The sequence below is a fragment of the Oenanthe melanoleuca genome, chromosome 3 (assembly GCF_029582105.1).
Source record: "Oenanthe melanoleuca isolate GR-GAL-2019-014 chromosome 3, OMel1.0, whole genome shotgun sequence".
NCBI classification, from domain to species: Eukaryota; Metazoa; Chordata; class Aves; order Passeriformes; family Muscicapidae; genus Oenanthe; species Oenanthe melanoleuca.
Genome location: NC_079336.1, coordinates 25,357,007 through 25,377,817, shown reverse-complemented (window position 1 = coordinate 25,377,817; position 20,811 = coordinate 25,357,007). Strand labels below are relative to the sequence as shown.

General features: G+C 35.8%; 1 protein-coding gene across 1 annotated transcript in view; it reads left to right on the top strand.

Moving 5' to 3' along the window:
- Window positions 1-20,811, top strand: part of EYS (eyes shut homolog) — a 674,079-nt gene that overhangs the window by 189,860 nt on the left and 463,408 nt on the right. Inside the window, exons 15-18 of the mRNA XM_056488606.1 lie at window positions 7,503-7,625; window positions 9,289-9,402; window positions 10,552-10,665; window positions 11,134-11,247. Of these exons, the coding sequence (XP_056344581.1) occupies window positions 7,503-7,625; window positions 9,289-9,402; window positions 10,552-10,665; window positions 11,134-11,247 (465 nt within the window). The remainder of the gene's footprint in view (window positions 1-7,502; window positions 7,626-9,288; window positions 9,403-10,551; window positions 10,666-11,133; window positions 11,248-20,811) is intronic.

Here is a 20,811-nt window from a genome sequence, read left to right as displayed (position 1 = left end):
ACCTTATCCTAAAAGGAAATTGTGTTTGATAAGCAGGACCTTCCCCTCATGAAGCCAGAACTGATCCTGTGCTGTTTTTCAGGAGTTTTCCTGTAACCACTAGAATAATCTTCTTCATTATTTTATCAGTCACAGAAGAATCTACCGTGTTCAAATGAAAACACATACTGTAAAATTTGTTTGGTTACAACTTCAGCTGTGGTACTTAGAAAGGATTCAGAGAAATTTCAGAGCTGTAGGCTTGTGGTTAAGACAAATTACAGAAAGGTACAGCTGAAGTGAAGTATAGAACTATCAGGTCTAACCTGAATTCTTGAAAAAATACTTTAGAAAATGTGAAGCTGAACTATTTATAAGCATCTGCAGCCAACAAAAATATGACAGTCCCTAGGTAAAATTAATTTCTCAAGAGCAAAATGTGTGAAACCATTGTAATTTCTGTTTTGAGGTAGCAATAAACTTTTGAGATAAGGAAGAAGGTTCTATATATCTTGAGTGTATCATTATTCTTATAAGGAAACCAAGGGGACACTGTCTCAGTGAAACTGCCACTGAACTACATGTAACTCACAGGGAGAAAAGGTACTAAAAGATGATAATGATTCATTGTGGAAAGGAACATCACTGGAATTATTTTGGGTCCACTAATGCTCTTCATTAATACTCCTTATCAGCAACCTGGGTTATTGAATTAGGAATATTGTGTCTGATAGTGCAGATGGCACCAATCTGGTAGTGAGACAGGCAAAAACTCTACCAGTGTTCTGGAAAAGAAAGAAGGTTCAGCTGAGCAAACATGAATCCTCTTTGGCAGTAATAAACAAATTCATAGAAAACTGGAAGCAACCAGGCAGCAATTTGCAAAAAAACACATCCAGAATTTTCAGGCTGAATTGGGATTGAGCTATGTACTGCTGAAAAAGAAATCTCCACCCTCATATATTTGTCCAAGAGTTCTGCTTGTGCAAGAAGTGATGTGATACACCACAATGTACCAGCAGGCTCCTGCCAATCTGACCTTGCCTTGCTGACTTTGAATTCCAGGCTTCTTCTCAGGACTACATTGTCACTGCAGGTTGTCTGGTCATCCCTGTGCTGTGCTGGACCTGGTCATCAGCAATGGACCTGCCCAGCTTCTCTCATTTAGGTGCTGTGGGACTGTATTGCTTGTCAGTGAGTTGTTCCCTCCTTGCTTTGCTGTCATATGACCTATATGAATAAAAAAATTGATCAAATTTATTAAATTAAAGCTATCTGAACACACTACTTTAAAATATGGCATTAAGACAGATACTCTGCATACAGAGTCAGCACAGGATATGACATGAATATCACTGTTACCAGTGGTGGTAAACCACTATATATCTGACAAAGTCTATTAGTATTTATTGCTCCAATGGGTTTGTGCCTTTATATGGAGCTGTAGGAATTTGGATTTCTGTCATGACATTATGTTACTATCCATAGTGCTAGATTTCATTGGTGAATAAAGATTACTATCAGAAAAGCACTGGTGTTCAACAAGTAGTGACCAAATTATCAGAGAAGAGCTTGTCTCTCACCTCCCAAGAGCTAAATATAATCTGACAATTAAATTTTTAAATATGTGAGATAACTCATATTTGGGTACATAGTGATTCTGTGATGGACTGCATTCATGCAATGGAAATAACAATGCCCTTTAACTCTCCTGTGCTGGAGCATAACTGAAAATTAATCTTCAGGGTTAAGCACACCCTGCAAATATATCAGTGAAGGGAAATTAATGGCCTGTGCCAAGAATTTCTGCTTCAGCACAGAGATGACTAGGACAAATTTGCCAACAGTAATTAATTAGTAAAAGCCTAGAAGGGGGCCAGGAAGGGGTGTGGGTTCAGGCTCACACAGGGTATGCTGCTGGTTCTGTAAGCTCTGCCTGTCACGTTTGTCCCCTGAGAACTGCCTGAATCAGAACTGATCTTGGAGTAAACCCACTGGTAGCCTGGATGAGATCACCCTTGTTGCCTGTGTCAGGGACACTGGCTTGCCACCACTGTCATATTGGTTTTTACAGTATAAATAACCTAGTATGGCTGAGGCAGTACTTCTAGGATATCAAGAATACTTTAAAATATACATGTATTTTTTGATATCAAATTGAGTTAGTGGTAAGCTTGAGATGGACTAGTTGCTCTTTTAAGTTCCTTCCCAGACTGAATTAAGCTTAAATGATGCACAGGAGTTTTTGCTGAAAAAATGCATTTTCATCTTCCAACCAGAAAATTGTACCACAAAATTCAAACCAATTACAATTACAAAATTGCAATGATTACTTTTCAGCTTCCAGTAGAGCTTTTTGAGGAATAGCTAATGAAGCACTATTTATCAGCAAATACTAATATGATGGGATAAAAACAGTTTTGGCCTAGAAGCTTTATTTTTTTCATTTATTACTTAGTTGAAAAAACTTTGCAAAAGATCTAAAGCTCTTGAAATACTTCAAAGCTTATGACAGAAAATTGAATTGCAAATCTTGAAATTATTTTGCCTTAGAGTATTTATTTAATTATTAATTAATTAATTATTGCAGGACTGACATATGTACAAAAAAAGCTGATGTACAAACAGTAGGTACTCATGAAAATACAGTCTTACAACTTGTTAATTTTTCTTTCTGTGTGTACATGTGTACATAAACACAAATTATAACTTTTCCCCAACCTTTACCGAGAAATAAAGCAGCAATTTTCTTTTCACAAGAACAGAAAAGTGAATTTTTCAGATTCCTGCTGTTGTTGGATCAGGAAGTCTGTGAAAATGAGCAGTCTTGCAAGAACACGACTTTCTTAAAGTTGCATTGCCATGATTTTTCAGTCTCTTACCTTTTGAAACATGAAGTTTTAGAACTTTTAGATGGCAACTCTGTTACTCTAATCTAATTCCTGAAGTTTGAATTGTCTTTACGGAGAATTAATGGATTTTGTTCTCTGAGTTGCAGACACCATATATGCAAGAAGGATACAACAGAGAAAACTGCATCTTCTGCTGTGTCTCTTATAGTTGTGATTGGTTACTTAAATCTATTTATTAGAGGAGATGGTCACAATAAAACACTTTCTTCTTTTACTGTCTGAGGCAAGAGCATTTTCTTTCCCCTGCCATTCATGATGTGGTGGGCTGACCCTGGCTGCAAGCCAGGTATCTGTCAAAGGCACTTTATCTCTCTCCTTGGCAAATATATGGGGGGGTGAAAATACAAGGTAGGGCTCATGAGTTCAAATAAGGACTGGGAGAGATCACTTACACATTACTGTCACAGGCAAAAGAGACCTGATGGAAAAATTAACTGAATTTACTATTTATCACCGCCCGAGGTGTCTCCTTAGACCTGAGATCACCTCTGGAGGACATGCAGGTGGTCTGGAACCCAGCTCTTTCCAATGCCCACCAATGAGAGACTGCAGGAGGCTGCTCTTAGAGGTTTTCATGGTTGTTTATTCTTCCTTATCTCAGGAATGCTTTGTCCAGCGAACAGTGGTCTGCTCGCCAGATGTCCAGGGCAGAATCTGCCTGGCAGAGGCAGAACTTATCTTTTACAGTCTAAATTATGTACTAGGTATTTACAAATTACTCCCAATACACTTCAGTCTTATAACATGGTCCAGCTTTGTCCCCATCCAATCTGAAAGTGCCAGCGCGGATGACATGGAGAAGAAGGAGGAAGAGGTATACTCTGCCCCAAATTGTCCATCTTGGCCACGAGCCCTTTAATATAAACATTCTAGAAATCTGCTAATTACACATTCTAACAGTCTAATTTACACCCTTTTATTTTTGCAGCTTGCATTTCTTCTCTCAATGTTGGTAAATTGTTCCAAGGAGCCAAATCCAGCCCCTGAGACACCTGGGTCTCATTCCAGGGTCTTTGGGGACCCCGCCAGGGGGGTCTTAAACCTCCAAGGGAAGCCAGAGGAATACTCTGGGCTCCCACAACTACTAATCCAACTCAGAGCAGGAAAATGAGAAGAAAAACAAAATCTTAAAAACACCTTCCCCCAACCCTCCCTCCTTCCCATGCCCTACCTGTTACCCCCCAGTGGTGCAGGAGGACAGGAATGGGTTATGGCCAATTCACCCCAGGCTGTTTGTGCTGCCTCTCAGGGACAGGAGTCCTTCCCCTGCTCCAGTGGGGTCCCTCCCATGGGAGACAGTCCTCTGTGACCTCCAGTGTGAGTCCTTTCCACAGGCTGCAGCTCTTCATGACCTGCTCAGACTCACTCAATGGGATGCAGTTCAGGGACAGCCTGTTCCCATGTGATTTCCCCCACAAGTCCTCCCAGGAAACCTGCTCCAGAGCAGGCTCCTCTGTCCACAGGTCTGCAAATCCCAGCCAGCAGCCTGCTCTAGGGTGCATTTCCCATGAGTTCACAGCTTCCTATCAGTCATCCACCTTGTCCTGGTGTGGAGGAGCTCCCTGGGCTGCAGGGGCAGAGCTGCCTCTCCAGGGGCTGCAGGAATCTCAGCTCTGCACCTGCAGCATCTCCTGCCCCTCCCTCTGCACTCCCCTGGTGTCTGCAGAGCTCTTCCTCTTGTTCTTACCCGCTTTTCCTTGGCCACAAGTACATCTGTGCAATCATTTTTTCCTCCCTAAATACTATCACAGAAGGATTATTGCTGTTTGCTGACGGCCTTGGCCAGCACAGGGTCTGTCCTGGAGGCACCTGGCATTGACATGGGGGAAGCTTCTGGCAACTTCTCAGAGAAGCCACCCCTGTAAGCCCCACCCTGCTACCAAAACCTGGCCAAGCAAACCCAATACACATGCTAAGGTGGTGATTTTTCCTTTTTATGACCCTTTCTCTATTTCATTCAACACTGCTATTACTAGTTGTGAATGTTTTACAATTTTTACACTTTGTACAATTTTTTCAATAAGTACAATTTTTATATTTGAAATTCCAGAGGACCCAGGCAAAATCAGAATTTCATTAAGATAGGTGTTAAATGACAAGAACAATTGCAACCATACTATCCCAAAAATCAAATTAATGAAATGGTTTCATATATAATTATTATTGCATTCAGTACAAATAAGGAGAAATTGGCACCCCATTATATAAGAATACTAATGAAAATATTTCCAGGTTTTGCATTAATTTTTAAATTCTGGAATTTCTTTTCTTCTTTCAGTCTGTTTAAGTTTTTCTCAGATGTAAGTTTAACAGGAACCATAAAACCTTTTCCCCAGAAGTAGTATTTGCTCAATAAGAGAGGATGAATGCACATCAAATCCTGCTGGCTCTGACAATAACCCTTAATGTGAGGTTTCAGTTAATGGTTTCAGATGTACCTGCCATCCAGAATATAAGGAGCCATGTAGTGAAATTGCCATAAATCACTGTGTGGCTGGACTATGTCAGAATTGATCACAATTCAGTGATCTCCCTGGAGAGTTTAAGTGTCACACTCTGACTAGTAAAAATCACTTTTGTCATGAGGCATTTGGGTTTGTCAAAATGAAATGTCTCAAGAATGTAAATGTGGCATTTTAAAAAAAGTTAAATATTCTGTTGCTAAATTTTCCTTATCTAAGTTTATGAAGTACCTTTTGGATATCTGTAACAGAAAACTAAATCAAAATGTGCTCATTTCTTTTTGTAGGAAATAGTATATTCTTAAGTACTGCAACTGAATTTGTTTTGATGAGAAACCTTATACATAACCATGTTTAATATTAAAATTGAGCCCTGAAACCACTACCTTTTGTTCTTCTTAGTTCTCAGTATAGTGCCTTCTTTAAGTAGATCAGGTTGCTCAAAGCCCAATAATCTATGCTGTAACACTTCAACAATTAATTCAAAACACAGAAATAAAAGGATACATAAATTAAGACATTTATGTCAAATCTATAAATTTATTATTAATAATAATTTTTATTTCATCACGGAAAAAAAACTATTGGCTTTTCTATATTCATTATTTCTACTTAGATGAAGATCTCACATAAAACAACTATAGATATATGTGTGCATAGCTCTTATCTTCACTGATCAACATTTCCATTTTATTTCTTTATCATAATTTTTTATATTTGGTTTATGTAGTACTTCATTATGCAGATGTTTAAAGATATTTACAAAGGCAAAATGAGAGACTTAAATTTTTAATGGCAATCAACAAAGAGGAAAACTTCAGCTGTGCAAGAATGTTGCACAGCTGGTGTTTAGGGTGGAATTGAAACATAGCTTAAAGTCACTTTTCTGCATCTACTGATTTAGAAATGAAAATGACTGCATGTGTAGGGCAGTTTTAATATTCATTGCCTTGTATTTGTGCCTCAAAGGGTTGTTCAACAAGCCAGAATTTGTAAAGTGCAGCATGTTCCAGCAATTTACCCTGATGGTCAGAAGCTGCTGTCTTCCCTCATGTAACAAGATGTTCAAAAGTTAAAAAATCTTCCAGAGCAGGAGGTCTTCAGTCATGCCTTAAGAACACAGTTTACATTTCCTTTAGTTTAAAGATTATGTCCAAGCAATACTGAACTTTTGAAATTTTGTAATCATTATATTCAATTGCACTTAATAAACACTATTAAAACAAGATTATGCTTACTTTTTGTGGTATAGTGTAGGAATACAGATTTATTTGAATATTTGACCTAAGAGTCTTCCTTTCTGTCTAAAAATTTGACTAATACAAAATCAGATGTGGGGTAACTCAATGTCACACTGGAATCTGTCATATCAATACCTATGCTACTGAAGCATGGCTTTACTTTATAAATATATATTTTAATTAAATGTGTAACTCAGATCTTCAGCCAGATTTGGTATCTAAGTTTGTAAGACACTGGAATTCATTAGATTTAACTCACTGAACCAAATCTCTGGTTTAAGTATTTAGTGGCTTTTCATGCCGCACTTGTTAAATTATTATAAATTGGTCCAGTCTATTTTGATCTTTGTTGCTCTAAAAATATTTAGAAAATTTTTAAATGCTCAGCTAATAGGAGACCAGAAAACTGTACTTATTATGCTTTAGCTCACTCAGTTTTATGGCCAAACCAAAATGTCTAAAATTTGAAACTTTGCATTTATATTCAGCATTTGGATACTAGCTCCACACACATGGATTGATTTTTCAACTGCTTTATATCACTTAGTTACATATATTTATTTGGTTTGAAAAAAAATTCAGTCATACAAAGAATATTTACTTGTAATTATTTACTGTGTGTGTTCAAAAGTGCCATAATCAATGAAAATTATTTCCTTAATACCCACTGTATTTTGAATAGTTTTTATTATAATTTAAAGTACAGCTTTATCATTGACTTTGTCACTATGACTTTGCTCCATTTAGAGTTGTTTTGTATATGAAACTGAAACTTTCAAGGAAACTGTAATATTTTACCCTATCCTAAATAAGATTTTAAAACATAATAAAACATTTCATTGGTCTATCACTAGTCTGTTTTCTCAGACTAAATGTAATAAGTATTCTGTTTCTCTGTTTTTTGACAGGTTTTACTGGTGAGTTATGTGAAGCAGATGTTTCTGCCTGCCTATCACAACCATGTGGAGCCTCCAGCATCTGTAGAGACATTGTGGGTGGCTATCTTTGTTTCTGTGCACCTGGCTTTATAGGTGAGTTCACAGAAGTGGTGTTTAACATGTTTCAGTCAGTCAGAGAAAATAAGTTTGTTCAAAAACAGCAATAGATATTTTTGCTGTGTGCCTCTGAGTCAGGCAGAAACAACTTTTGTTTCCTGGCACACAAAAGCACTTGGCTGAGTAAGAGTATTCAGCTGTAAAAAATACTGACTACAAGGGACTATTTCCACTCCAATTACTCTTTATACTATTTTAGACATGGTGTCTGTCTTACACTGATGTGATTTGAACTCCCAGCCATATGCAAGTTGGCCTTAATTTATCTCCTTTGTGCTCTCTGTAATAATAAGGCTGCAGTAACAAGGGTCTCAATTGCCAAACATACATCCAAAATCCTGGGCAGGTTTAACTACTCATATTTGCATCTACCCTGCAGGCCACTGTCATTAGACTGACTAGATTAAAATTAGTTTGGCTATGTCAGCATACTGACATGGTATAAACAACAGTGTAAAAAAACATTCTTTCTAGATACATATACAGGTATTTTTGAACAACTATGTGGTGAAATAATTAAGGGCAGTAGGAATTCCCTGAGTGGCAGATCAGCTATGCTACCCAGATCTATCCTGTCTAACTCCAGGGACTTTGACAGGGCTCCAAAGGCAGGAATAAGACAACAAAAAGTCTCCCTCTGTAGTCAAGGAGGACACAAACAAACAGAGGAATTGAGGTCTTGAGAAGACTGCATACCTCTTAACTTGCTGTTCTACATCCTTACATAGGCATTGATTTAGATGGAATAATCTGTAATTTAAAAGCTAGAGTATTTGCTTCTTTAATGCAATGAAATGCTTTCTCCTGTCTCTATGGCTGGTTATTATTATTATTATTATTATTATTATTATTATTAATAATAATAATAATAAGAAGAAGAAGAAGAAGAAGAAGAAGAAGAAGTAAATTTGTATTATGTTGCTTGTGATAATCCTTGGTGAGATCGCTTTTTATTTAAAAATTTGTTTAAATTATTATACTCATATCTACATACCAGTGGATCAGTATTTTTATATTTTTTCTGTGGTAAATTAAAACTCTCAAAATTCCTCAGAAGCAATCAGGAGCTTTATCTATCTCGAAGCATTAACAGCAATGAATTTTATGTCAGAAAAAATATTAGATACATCATTTACAACTAGAAATCAGCATCATTTTTTTTACTCTGAATATTTATAAATACATGCCAATATCTTTCTGACTTTTAGTTTTTTCCAAGATATGAAAATATTTGTCCATAAGTAAAGCATTTCCCAATATTTCCCACAGAGATCTTTAAAATAAATTCATAAATTATTAAATAATGAAGAAATAATACTATAAATATTGTATTTTTTTTCTTGGAAACCAAATTTACACTTCTGATGTTTCAGGAAAACTCAAGGCTTTCTTGTCCTTAAAATATGAAAAATGCAAGTTTTTGAGTACATCTATAAGGGACTCTATAAAATCTTTATTGTACATTATAATCTGTTTTTTCCTTAAATCAACAAGAAATTAATTCCCCAAAGACAATTTATGTGTCATTGGTAACAGCTCCCTGTCCCTCAGCTCAGTTATTTCATTTTTTGTTGCTGACTGCAGTGATGACTCAGCAGTGGTGTGTTCCTAATGAAATGGATCCTTCACTTGTTTCCAGGTCATACCTGCGAGATTGAAGTGGATGAGTGTCTTAGTGACCCTTGTCACAATGGAGCTACTTGTGTTGATCACCTGAATGCCTTCAGTTGCATCTGTCAGGATGGGTTTGAAGGTATAAAAAAATCCCCAGAATGATAACTTTGTAAACCTCCTCGGAGTTTTACACCATTTTTTTTGAACATATCAGATGAGATGCATGTATTCATATATGGGTGTCATCTGAAGTCATAAACATGACAGTTAGAAGAAGTGTATCTTGACTAAATTACCTATTTTGTTTTCATTATAGCATGGAATTAGGTGTTTTCTGCCAATTGGTGTCTTGGCAGTTGAGAATGGATCTGTGATGTTCAGTGAAATTCTGCAAATAGGAGATACTGCTTTCTGCAAGCTTTTTAAATGCTTTAAATTGAAAAAAATATCCTCAAATTCAGAGAAAAAAATCCAACTATGTGGTAAAGGTTTTGGCATATTTGTATAATTTATAAGAAAAATTAATTGCTTTGATAAGTAGATGCATCAATAGCTGCAGCTTTGCTTTGAGCTTATGTAAGGAATTTAAAGTCCATTTTCTTTTTAAAGAACCGTTTTTTAAACATCATGGATTTTTAATCATTAAAATACAAATCAATCCATAATTCAAATGTTCCACTGCAAAATAGTACATTTCTGCCACTCATATATTCAGAAAAATTATTGCTTGCATTTTTATTTCTTTGAATGCTCTTAACTTCCCAAATCATGCAATTGATGCAATTTTTCATTTATTCTTCAAATGGTAAAGAATTTGGTTCACTGAAAAATATTAGCAGTAAAGTATTTTTATACTTTGAGTAGTTATGTGGGTTTTTTACAATTTAGATTGGAATTTTCTTCTTGTCTGTAACAGAATTTTTTTAACAGTTTTCTGGGAGTACATATTTTGCCTTACCATGAGCATAAGAAATATTTCCTCTCACACCACTGCAATGCAATATATTATACTTAATGTAATTTGGCTTCTGCTCTTCTATATTTATATAATAAGAAAACTGTCTGCTTTAAGCCTAATAAACTATTCGATGACTTTTAATATCTTTGAAAAATTAGTAAACAAACATCCAGAAGATGAACATCTGTCATGAACACCCAGATTTGAGTATAAAAGTGTGTCAAATAGATTCTGATATATGAGTCATATTCAGTTAGAAGAAATTTTGGTCTTTATCTAAAGGTGCCATGGAACAACTTTTTTTCCCTTTCCTTGATTCTGTATTCATAGGTACAACTTGTGAAGCAAATATAAATGAATGTCAGTCTTCTCCATGTCTTCATAATGCATCATGTGCAGACCTTATTGGTGGCTATAAATGTGTCTGTTTACCTGGTTTTACTGGTGAGCTGCTTTCTTAGTTAACCTTATTTTCCACAGCCTGGCAGTCCACAAAGCATCCATTAAGATATTATTAACTAATTTGCTTGTGTTTTATTGTCATTTCTCTTTACCTTCCCTGGTCTAATGTTTAATTTGCATTCCAACAAACTGAACTGCCAACTGCATCTGTAAACTACATAGCACAAGATAAATTAGTCTGAATTTAAAAAGGCCTTCAAAGCTTACATACATAAGGAAGATTAGTTACCATTTAGCAACTCAGAAATCAGTTGGGATTTATTTATGGTTATAAGAACAAAATGGATGCTGATATGAGTAGTGTGGCTGTTTATTTGCCTGATGCATGTTAGCTTTTCTTGACAAGTTGTTTGAAATTTTTGTGGTAGAAATGAATTAGAAATTGGCAGCTGATTTTTTTTTTTTTTTTTTTTTTTTTGGTAAGTGTTCAAAATTTTCATCTTTTCAAAGGTGCAAGATGTGAAACAGATATAGATGAGTGTGCTTCATTTCCCTGCAAGAATGGAGCCACCTGCATTGACCAGCCTGGTAATTATTTCTGCCAATGTGTGGCTCCGTTTAAAGGTAATGAACACCAAGGGAGAGGGCAAAGTAAACATAATTAACTTTAGAAGGTATTTCTGTCACTTGTCTAAATGCATTTCAGTCTTCCTACAGCATGAGTAGTCCTTCACTTTCCCAAACAAAATTTTCAATGGACCAGCCATATATGCCTTCAGCTGCAAGTAAGGTGAAGGGAACATTGTTTATACATCTGCAAGGTGTATTTCTTTATTAAACAAAATTGGTACTTTAAAAGCTGGTTGTTAACAGAATAAAATTGCTTACATAGATAATAGGAGGTATATAGCCATTTAGCTGCCATCACAAAGATTGGTTGATTTTCTGCAGTTTTCTCTCCAATTTCATTTGCATTCTCTACATTATTTAATAATTTAAAAAAAAAATTATATCTATCTTGGAATCCAGAAACTGTGTGATTATTTCTCTTTGGTTGATGGTTTTAAAATAAATAAGCTTAAATTGCAAAGGTTATTGTGACCTTTTTCATAGAAATTTTGAGGTTAAATTTTAAACACTTACTGCTAAAATAATTTAAAGTAACAAATCGTGTGGTGTTCTTGAGAAAATCTAGTTCAAGTGATAGTCTCAATTGAAAGCACCTATTGATTTATAAATTAAATATAAACACATTTTTCCTCCAGCAGCTCAATATAATGATACTTACTTAGGATTCCAGAACAATCATTAAAAGGCAATTTTCCTGGTATGTTGAGACAGCTGGACTTTTCCCCTTTAGGGAAGACGGCTGGATAAAATTCATTATTCATGAGGTCATGAACAAACACTCATGTTTGTTCTTATTATTTTAATTAATGGTCAAAATTTAGTTTGTCATTTTTGTTAATTTTAATTTATGGACTACTGAATAAAATCCAGTACGATAGCAAGTAAAAGATTACTGCAGTATCAGAATTGCCTCTGTGCAGAAAGATGTAAAATAATTTTCAGTACATGGTAAGAAATTGTGTATGTCTTATGAAAGGAACCAGATTTCCAGTGGACTTTGATATTCAGTAAGATATTTAAGTAAGTAATTAAAAATTCAGCAAGTCAACCTTTCTGTAGTCATCCTTCAAGAGTCTAGCAATGTCTCATACCCTCAATGGAAAAGGTAAGCCCTGCTGGCAAGACTCATAAAATGTAACTGAGATGCTCTGAGAACATTACAGGAGCAAGTATTTAATGGTCTGCTGTGCCACTGAGACTCTCACAAGTCTATGAGGCCAGATGGGATCCACCTGAGGGTAGTAAGGAGCTGCCAGAAGAGCTCACCAAGACACTCTCCATAATTTGTCATCAGTTCTGGCCAGCTGGGAAGTGGCAGATGACTGGAGGTTGACCAGTGTGATGCCCATTCTCAGGATGGGTTGGAAGGAGGATTCAGGGAATTACAGGTTTGTCATCCTGGCCTCTGCACCTGTTATGGAAATGGCACAAGGTTATGGAAAATATTGAGTGTGATCACATGACACACAGGACAACCAGGGCATCAGGCCCAGACACGAGGGTTTAGGATAGACAGGTCCTGCTTGACCAATCTGATCTCCTTTCATGACCAGGTGACCCCCTGGTGGGTGACAGGAAGGCTGTGGCTGTTGTCTACCTGTACTTCATTAAAGCCTCTGACCCTGTCTCTAAAGCATACTCCTGGAGAAGCTGGTAATCCATGGCTAAGACAGGAGCACTCTTCACTGGGTTGAGAACTGGCTGGATGGCCAGGCTCAGAGTGGTGGTGAATGGAGTCACATCCATGTGATGGCTGGTCTCCAGTGGGGTTCCCCAGGAACTCAGTATTGGCTCCAGTCCTGTTTAATATCTCTGTCAATTATCTACGAGAAGGGCCAAAGGGCACCCTCAGCCACTTTGCAGATGGCACCAAATTGGATGGGATTGCTGATCTGTTGGAAGTTGGGATGGCTCTGCAGAGGGATCAGGACAGGCTGGTTCAGTGGGCCAAGGTCAGGGGTATGAGGTATGAGGTTCAATGAGAGGCTCAATAAGACAGAGTGAAGGGTCCTGCACTTTGTTCACAGCAACCCTATTCATCCCCACAGGCTGTGGGCAGAGTGGCTGGAAAGCTGTCCAGCAGAAAAGAACCTTGGGGTTGACAGAGTTTGAACATGAGCCAGAGTGTTTGTGCCCAGGTGGCCAAGAAGGCCAATGGCATCCTGGCCTATACCAGCAGTGGTGTGGCCAGCAGGAGCAGGGCAGGGATTGTCCCTCTGGCACTGGTGAGGCCACAGCTCGAGTGCTGTGTCCAGGTCTGGGCCCTCACTGCAAGAAGGACATTGAGGGGCTGGAGCATGTGCAGATGAGGGGAAAAGAGCCTGTGAAAATTTTGGAGTGTAAGTCATAGGGGTGGCTGAGGGAGCTGGGGTTGCTTAGCTTATAGAGGAGAAGGCTCAGGGGTGACCTTATCACTCTCTACAACTTCCTATAAAGGGATTGTACCAAGGTGGGAATTGCCCTCTTCTCCCAAGCAGGGCAACAGAACAAGGGAAGGTTCAGGTTTAACACCAGGAAGAATTTCTTCACTGAAAGGGTGATTAAGCATTGAAATGGGCACTCCAGGGAAGTACCAGCATTGCCATCCCAGGAGGTGTTCAAGAAAAGGCTGGACATGGCACTTGGTGCTGTGGTTTAATTGACAAGGTGGTGATTGGTCTAGATGGCCTTAAAGGTCATTTAAGTCCAACCTAAATGATTCTGTGATTCCATCATACGATAATATTTTTGGTAGAGGATGTTCAGGGCTGTTTACTTCTTTATGGCTTTATTAAATGCCTTGCAAGATCAAATTCTTATACTGATTTTGCCTAGATTTATATGGGTATAAATAAAAGAAGATTTAGTCTAATATGGAAACACTACCTCTGTCTCACACCATCTGTTTATTTAGTGTTAAACTGCTGTAAATGTAGCCTTTAACAGATTCACAGTAAGCCAACATAATGGTTAGTTAAACTATGTTTTCTAATTGTCTGGATATATTCAGGGTATTTTAATGAACAGCTTTGTGTGCTCTAATTACAGATTACAGAATTAGTTAGTTAAGAAAGAACATACATGATGTCAATGGCAAAAATTATGTAGGAGCACCTGTTTTGTTTTGGGTATTTTCACAGATTTTCTTGCTTTTGATATTCCCAGTGGAAAACAGTAAATGCAGTACTATGAACACTGTCGTTTATCTGGAAAACAATATGAAGTTAATTTCCATAGTATATTGCAATGATTTGATTGTTCCATCACAAAATCTGACTTGAAGGGCATGCACTATTACTAGGAACATATATCAGGAACATATACCAGTTGTTCAGGAGACGTACAGCAGAGCTTTACTATATAGAATGTGAAAATAAGGAGTTCAGAGCATGATTTTGACATTCAGGTGCATTCATACAAAAGACAGCCCGCTAGAAATTGATTCTTTGTATAGAAACTGGCTTGCATACATTTATCTTGCTTTTGTTTTTATTTCCGTGACTATTTTTATTTGTTTATTTTGACAAGGAGACTAAGGAAAACTATGACCAGAAAGTTTTGATTTTATCTTTTTTTCTTCCTCTTCATTTCTTCATATTTTTTAAAAAGTAATAGCAAATTTTTGCTTTCTTCACATTTCAAGTCTTCTGACAGCAGGAGAGATGCTATTCATTTTTATGTGTGGCAAATTTTATAATATCCTGAATGGGTACTTTTATGTTTTAAAAGCTTTTATACTAGTTGTATATAAATATGAAAATTCATCAGAAATTTAATTAAAGCATTATTGTGTACTCATAGTTTCTTGCATTTTTCTTGGGAGGAGCAGTGAGTTTCGTTGTTTGGGTTTTTTAAAGCCCAGATGTGTCTATTTAGAAAAAATGTATTAACTCATTCCATTGGCTTGAATAAAATAATGGAAGACATCAAAGGCTTTAAAAAGAAAATAATACTTGGGCAGTGATATATATCTAGACTTTTCTTCAAATGTCTCTAGTCCAGGTTGTGAAAATTACCAGTTTGATATGTGAATGAAGTTTTACTTCTCCTATGGACACCAACTCTTCTTTAGAAAATCCAATTTTCATAAAGTGGTTAGAGAGCACTGGAGAATTATATCTTTTGATGCTACTGGTAACAAAACTAATGCATTCCTCTCTATCACTGTTGCCCTGAGAGTAGATTTCCTCCCATGTAGATCATGGTCTTTTTATAAATTCTAGTATTTCATTGGAATTTTTGCTATTGAAATTACTACTTTTGGCTTCCCAAATGTTCAGACTAACAGTTTGAGGGTACTAGCTGTCCACCTATGCATAGTTCAAGACAAAATGGAATAAACCTATAAAACTTTCAGATATGAAATAACATCCTTGTCAACATCTAATAATGTTTTAATTACTAAATATGAAATCTATCATATTTAGTATGATTAGGAAATCATAAGTATTTCCTTATCCTTGTGGAGTTGAAAATTGATTTTCTGTTTTCCAAAATCATTGAGTTTTACCTGGTCACAATATGGTACAATATAATGAACTTCAAAGTTCCTGTACTTTTATATCATAATTCTTTTGACCTTGATTTGGAGAAGCTCAAGATTTAATTAACAGAAGAAAATCTATGCCATATTGTGTTATTAATCTGGTTAGAGAGAGAGATTCCTGTGTAAACCCACAGAAATCCTGGAAGTTACTGAGCCCCACTGAGCCTGTGCTGTGACAAAGGTTAAACAGAGAAAAAAAATATAGCATCTAGGTCTGTATAATATGCTTCTGCCATTTATAATAGTTATATTATATTATGCCAGAAATATTGTATGTATTTGTGAACATGTTCTATTACTCAAATATGACAATCCACTTATTAAAGTCCAGTTTTCTGTCTCTGTCAGCTTTCAGCAGTGTTCTGCCTCTAACCTGAATAGTACAACCATTATCACACCTCATGCTTTAAAGCTGAAATGGTCATCCTGCCACTTACATGTACTGCACTGTGATTTCTTTGTGTACAGGACTTATTCCTAATGTCTGGTACAGTTGCTTCTGCTTGGTTGTAATATATCAGTACCTGCAAATATGCATTTTAGAAATATCTCCACTTCCACCTGTTTTCTATCATAGCTGAGGTACAATAGTGATAGCCATGTGTATTGGAAGGAAGGAAGGAAGGAAGGAAGGAAGGAAGGAAGGAAGGAAGGAAGGAAGGAAGGAAGGAAGGAAGGAAGGAAGGAAGGAAAACTTGATTTGGGTGCAAGACAAATAACATATTTTAATATTCTTGATATTATTAAGAGTTTGATTCCATTAGAGTGTCCTAGCTGGGAAGTTATTATAATAACTTTTCTATTATGATATTGATTCTAAAATGGAAGCCTATAGCAGAATGACAGTTATTACAGAATTGATGTTAAGTCCTTGGGCAGAGAGCACAAGGAGTGAGAAATAAATGGTGAGGCTGTATCTCATTTAGGGGCCTAACAACTTCACAGATGGTAGAAGGAAAGCTCTCATGGCTCTATCAGAAAATACTGAGTTGTCCCATTAAAAATGTTTTTTTTTTTTCCTTAGAAAAAAGAGAAAAAATAGGAGTTATTTAGTAACTCGTTTTTAATAAATGGAACAAAAACTTTTATCATTTGATCCAAATTATTTACATGACTCATTTAAAAAATCCAGTGTATGTATTTTGTCTAGATGTTGCTAATAGGTATGACCTTTTAAATCAAACATATGCAATGGCAGAGGAAAATTGAAATTCAGTTCTGAGGAAATGTCTACTTTTTTCTTGCAGCCTTAATGACACAAGTCTCCAAATGTGTTCCAATTAAGATCAAAGCAAAAATGGTAATTGGCCATCAAACATGCTGCAAAAGAAAGTAAACTAGGAAGGAAACACAACTCAGCAAAAAAAATGCTTAAGTCTATTGAGAAACAAGAGTAATAATGCAGATTTCATCACAGGACACTCTATTATGGGAACAGCTAATTACAGAACAAATAATAAGTTAGAATTGTAAGTGCTCATGAAGGCAAAAAGCTAGAGGAGAGACAATGGAGCAGTGCTCATAGGCCAAACCTCAGTCTTTCCTGAGCCAAGCCCATGCAGACAGGCAGGTTTGCAAGACCTCTGGCTCTTTCTAGCATAACTCTGTGTTAGACCATAAACCATTACATTTTGTTCAACATCAGATTTTATCTTGTTTTGCCACCTTCTTGACACTGAACAACCAAATAAAATTTTATTTAGGGGAAAAAATAAACTGATGCATGGATATATGAAGGGCAATCTGCATCACATAGGAGCTTTTTGAAGGAAGAGAAGCAGAGGGGAAGTATTTGGATTATATTTTCTAGAAAACATGCATTGCCTCTGAACAATAAGGGATATGTAATGCCTAAATGGAAATCAGTATGAGCTGGGACTTGCTGTTGGCTTGTATATGAATTCACTGCAGGACTTTGGAACTTTTTTCTGATATTTCTATTGGGTTATGTATTTCTCCTAAAAGCTGTCATCTAGATGAATACTCAGCTGCCTCTGTCTCCAAAATGAAACAATTCAGAGTGAAAGGCTTTTTCCCAGCCATTTCTAGTGGCTGTTTAGGTACTTTGGGGTGTGTTAGATATCCACAAAAGTCTGGCAGATATGCCAAGGTCTGTAGGGGAGCTGTGGCCTTTCAGAACAGCACTGAGAACACAAAGGCATCACTAAAAACCATGTTTGCTTAACTCTGTCTGTACAGATTCAGTGTGGTAAGTGCTGCAGTTTCAGCTCTGTTTTTACTTTGCACCTTGGGACACATCTTGATCCACAAGAAAAATTCTCTAGACCTTTACAGCCATGAGTGATCTGGGAATACTTCATGTGTAAATCCAGTCACCTGCAGCTGATAAGGGGTTTGAATTTCATCAGTCATTCTGTGGGAATGGTGTGCAAGATCCTCTATTCAGGAAGCAGATTTCAGTTATGGAGATGATACAAGTTCTATTCATTGCAAATGGAAATCTGGCCCTAGTTATCCAGAAAGTATCTGCAAACCAACATTTGTAAAGACTTGAAACATGCCCTGCAAACTATGAAGGCATTGCTGCTGGTCAAAGAAAAGTTCACCAAATTTCAGAGGGGTTTTTTTGCCTACTGATGCAATAGTTTTTAGCTTTATTTTTCTACATAGTGAGCCTATTTATAGCATTAGGTCATCTGCCAATGCAAAAAAAAAAAAAATTATTAACATTATAATCTTGGTATCAAATGCTATAAATAATATCTATCTAATCACTCAAATTTTAAGAAAAGAAAGTGTGATCTTGCAACAAAGAAGACTTTGATCACCAGAACTAAAGGCAGCTATTATTGCAACTCATTATTGGCACCTACAAGTCCTAAGCCATAAGGAAAACTTAAGTTTGATGTAAGTTTTCTGTAAGTTTTCCACACATAATATTAATTTCAATTGAATGTTGTTGAAGGTAAAATAAAGAATGAAAAAAAAAAAAATTCCTATATATTTCAGTCAGAAATAAATTTTTAATTGTTTTCCATAATAGAATTTTTCTTTAGGTTTCTGAGAAAGAATGAAGCATATTTCTATGTGAAATGTGAAATGCACAGATGTGGATACAGATTTATTGTCATGTTTGTTCATTACAAACTTGTATATTTTGAAGAAAAAAAACTGCACCTAAATAATATATTCAACCTCTGCTTTCTTAAATTTTTACAGAAATTTATACAGGTATGGAGCAATAATATATACATCTCTGTGTGTTCTTCATTTTAAAATTTGTGATGTGGGTCTTTCTCATACTTTATTTTAGCATTGTTGCATGCTCTGCATTATCATCTATAATTTTAAAAGTGTATTTTACTTGAAAAGTGCTAAGTATTTTTTTCCAAATATCCTTCCTTTATAAAAAACAAACAAGTATATGATTTCCAATTAGTATGGATTTCAGAGAAAATGTCTTTCCATTGTTTATACACAGAATCTCAAAGCAATTCCTTTAATGGAAAGTAGAATTTGTATCCCAAAGAAAAGAATAGATTTGCTATAAACTTGAATTTTTAAGAAAACAATTGTTATGTTTTTAAAATAGTATAATACTCAGCTTAATTTCAAGTAATATAAAAATATGCATGCTTCAATTATTTTTCTATTTCCTACCCACCTCCAGGGTACTTCTGGTTTTCTATTGACTTTTACTAGTCTTTAATCATCTGAGTTGTGGAGATATTTTCTTTCCTTATATGCCATAGGAGATCAAGATAAGCAGGCAGTTTTTAAACTAATGACAAACATAGAGATACATCTTAGCTTAAAGTTTTGAACTTTTAATAGAGACAATTTTATCTTTAACATTAAGACATTTAATATTTACAGTTGCAAGTAACTCAAATTTTAGGTATCTAACTTCCTGGAATTTTATGGTAAGTCTGTGAAAGTCTTTAGGAGGAAGAGCTACTGAGCTGGGTAAAGGTGATGGAAACAAATCCACATATTTCTCTGAAGTGATCAAATCACTTTTGAAATAAAACTCTCGTATCCCCTCATTTCAAAAGGATAATCTTTGGAAAAACAGTAAGTTGCACATAGATTGAGGAGGGTGGGCAGGCATGTCTTTATATAACTTTATAGTGCCTTTGCACACTGGGTTATTTCCGATAATTAAATATATTTTTATTGTAAAGAATTCAGTTTACTTAATTTATCTTGGAAAAGAATAGTGATTCATTTCAATGTTAGAAGGGTCTTTCGGCTCTGTTGTTAAAAGGTAAGTTTAAAAAGACTGAAACAAAGCTGTTGCAGTGATATGATCACAAAATCAAGTGTTGGTGCTGCTACCTGCTTGCTAGTTCTTGGAAGTTTCTTGTTGTCATGAATGCATATTTAACACCATTACCAGAATAATTGTTATAATTTAGGAAATTGCTGTCCAAACGACACCCTTGTTTTTCTGGTAGTTATTTTATTTTCACTATATTGTCATAATTGTACCATCAGTCTGAAATGAGATGCATTTTGCAGGCAATACTTTTACAGCAAAATGCTGAATTTGAAAACTGTTGTCAGCTTTAATTCCTTGAAATGTTAGTAACAAATGTTTTATTTATTAGATTCTTTTCCTAAAGAATAGCAATGTTGAAGGGATGTCACTTCTGATTATAGGAGACTTCAGTACTACATATCTAAACATTTCATGTACACATTTATGTTGAGCAAATAAAACAAATATCAACAGTTTCATATAAAGAAATAGAAATTTATATCAGGCAGTTTATTTTCTATGTAATTTTTATAAATTAGGTTTTTGACTTTTAGTAATAGCCTTAATAGGACAGACTTTTTCAGCAAAATAAAATCTATTTTCAGTGTTCATTTATGGTATTTAGAAATTCTACCTTAGAAGCAAATACAATAGAAAAGGAAACTCATTAACATCAGCAGAATGATATTTCTAAATATGCAATATGCTTCTCACTCCTAAACTACAACAACAAAAAAAGAGTGTTTTCCAAATAAATTATTCATTGTTTGATATATAGTATGTTAATACAGAAGCATACTATGCTATTAGT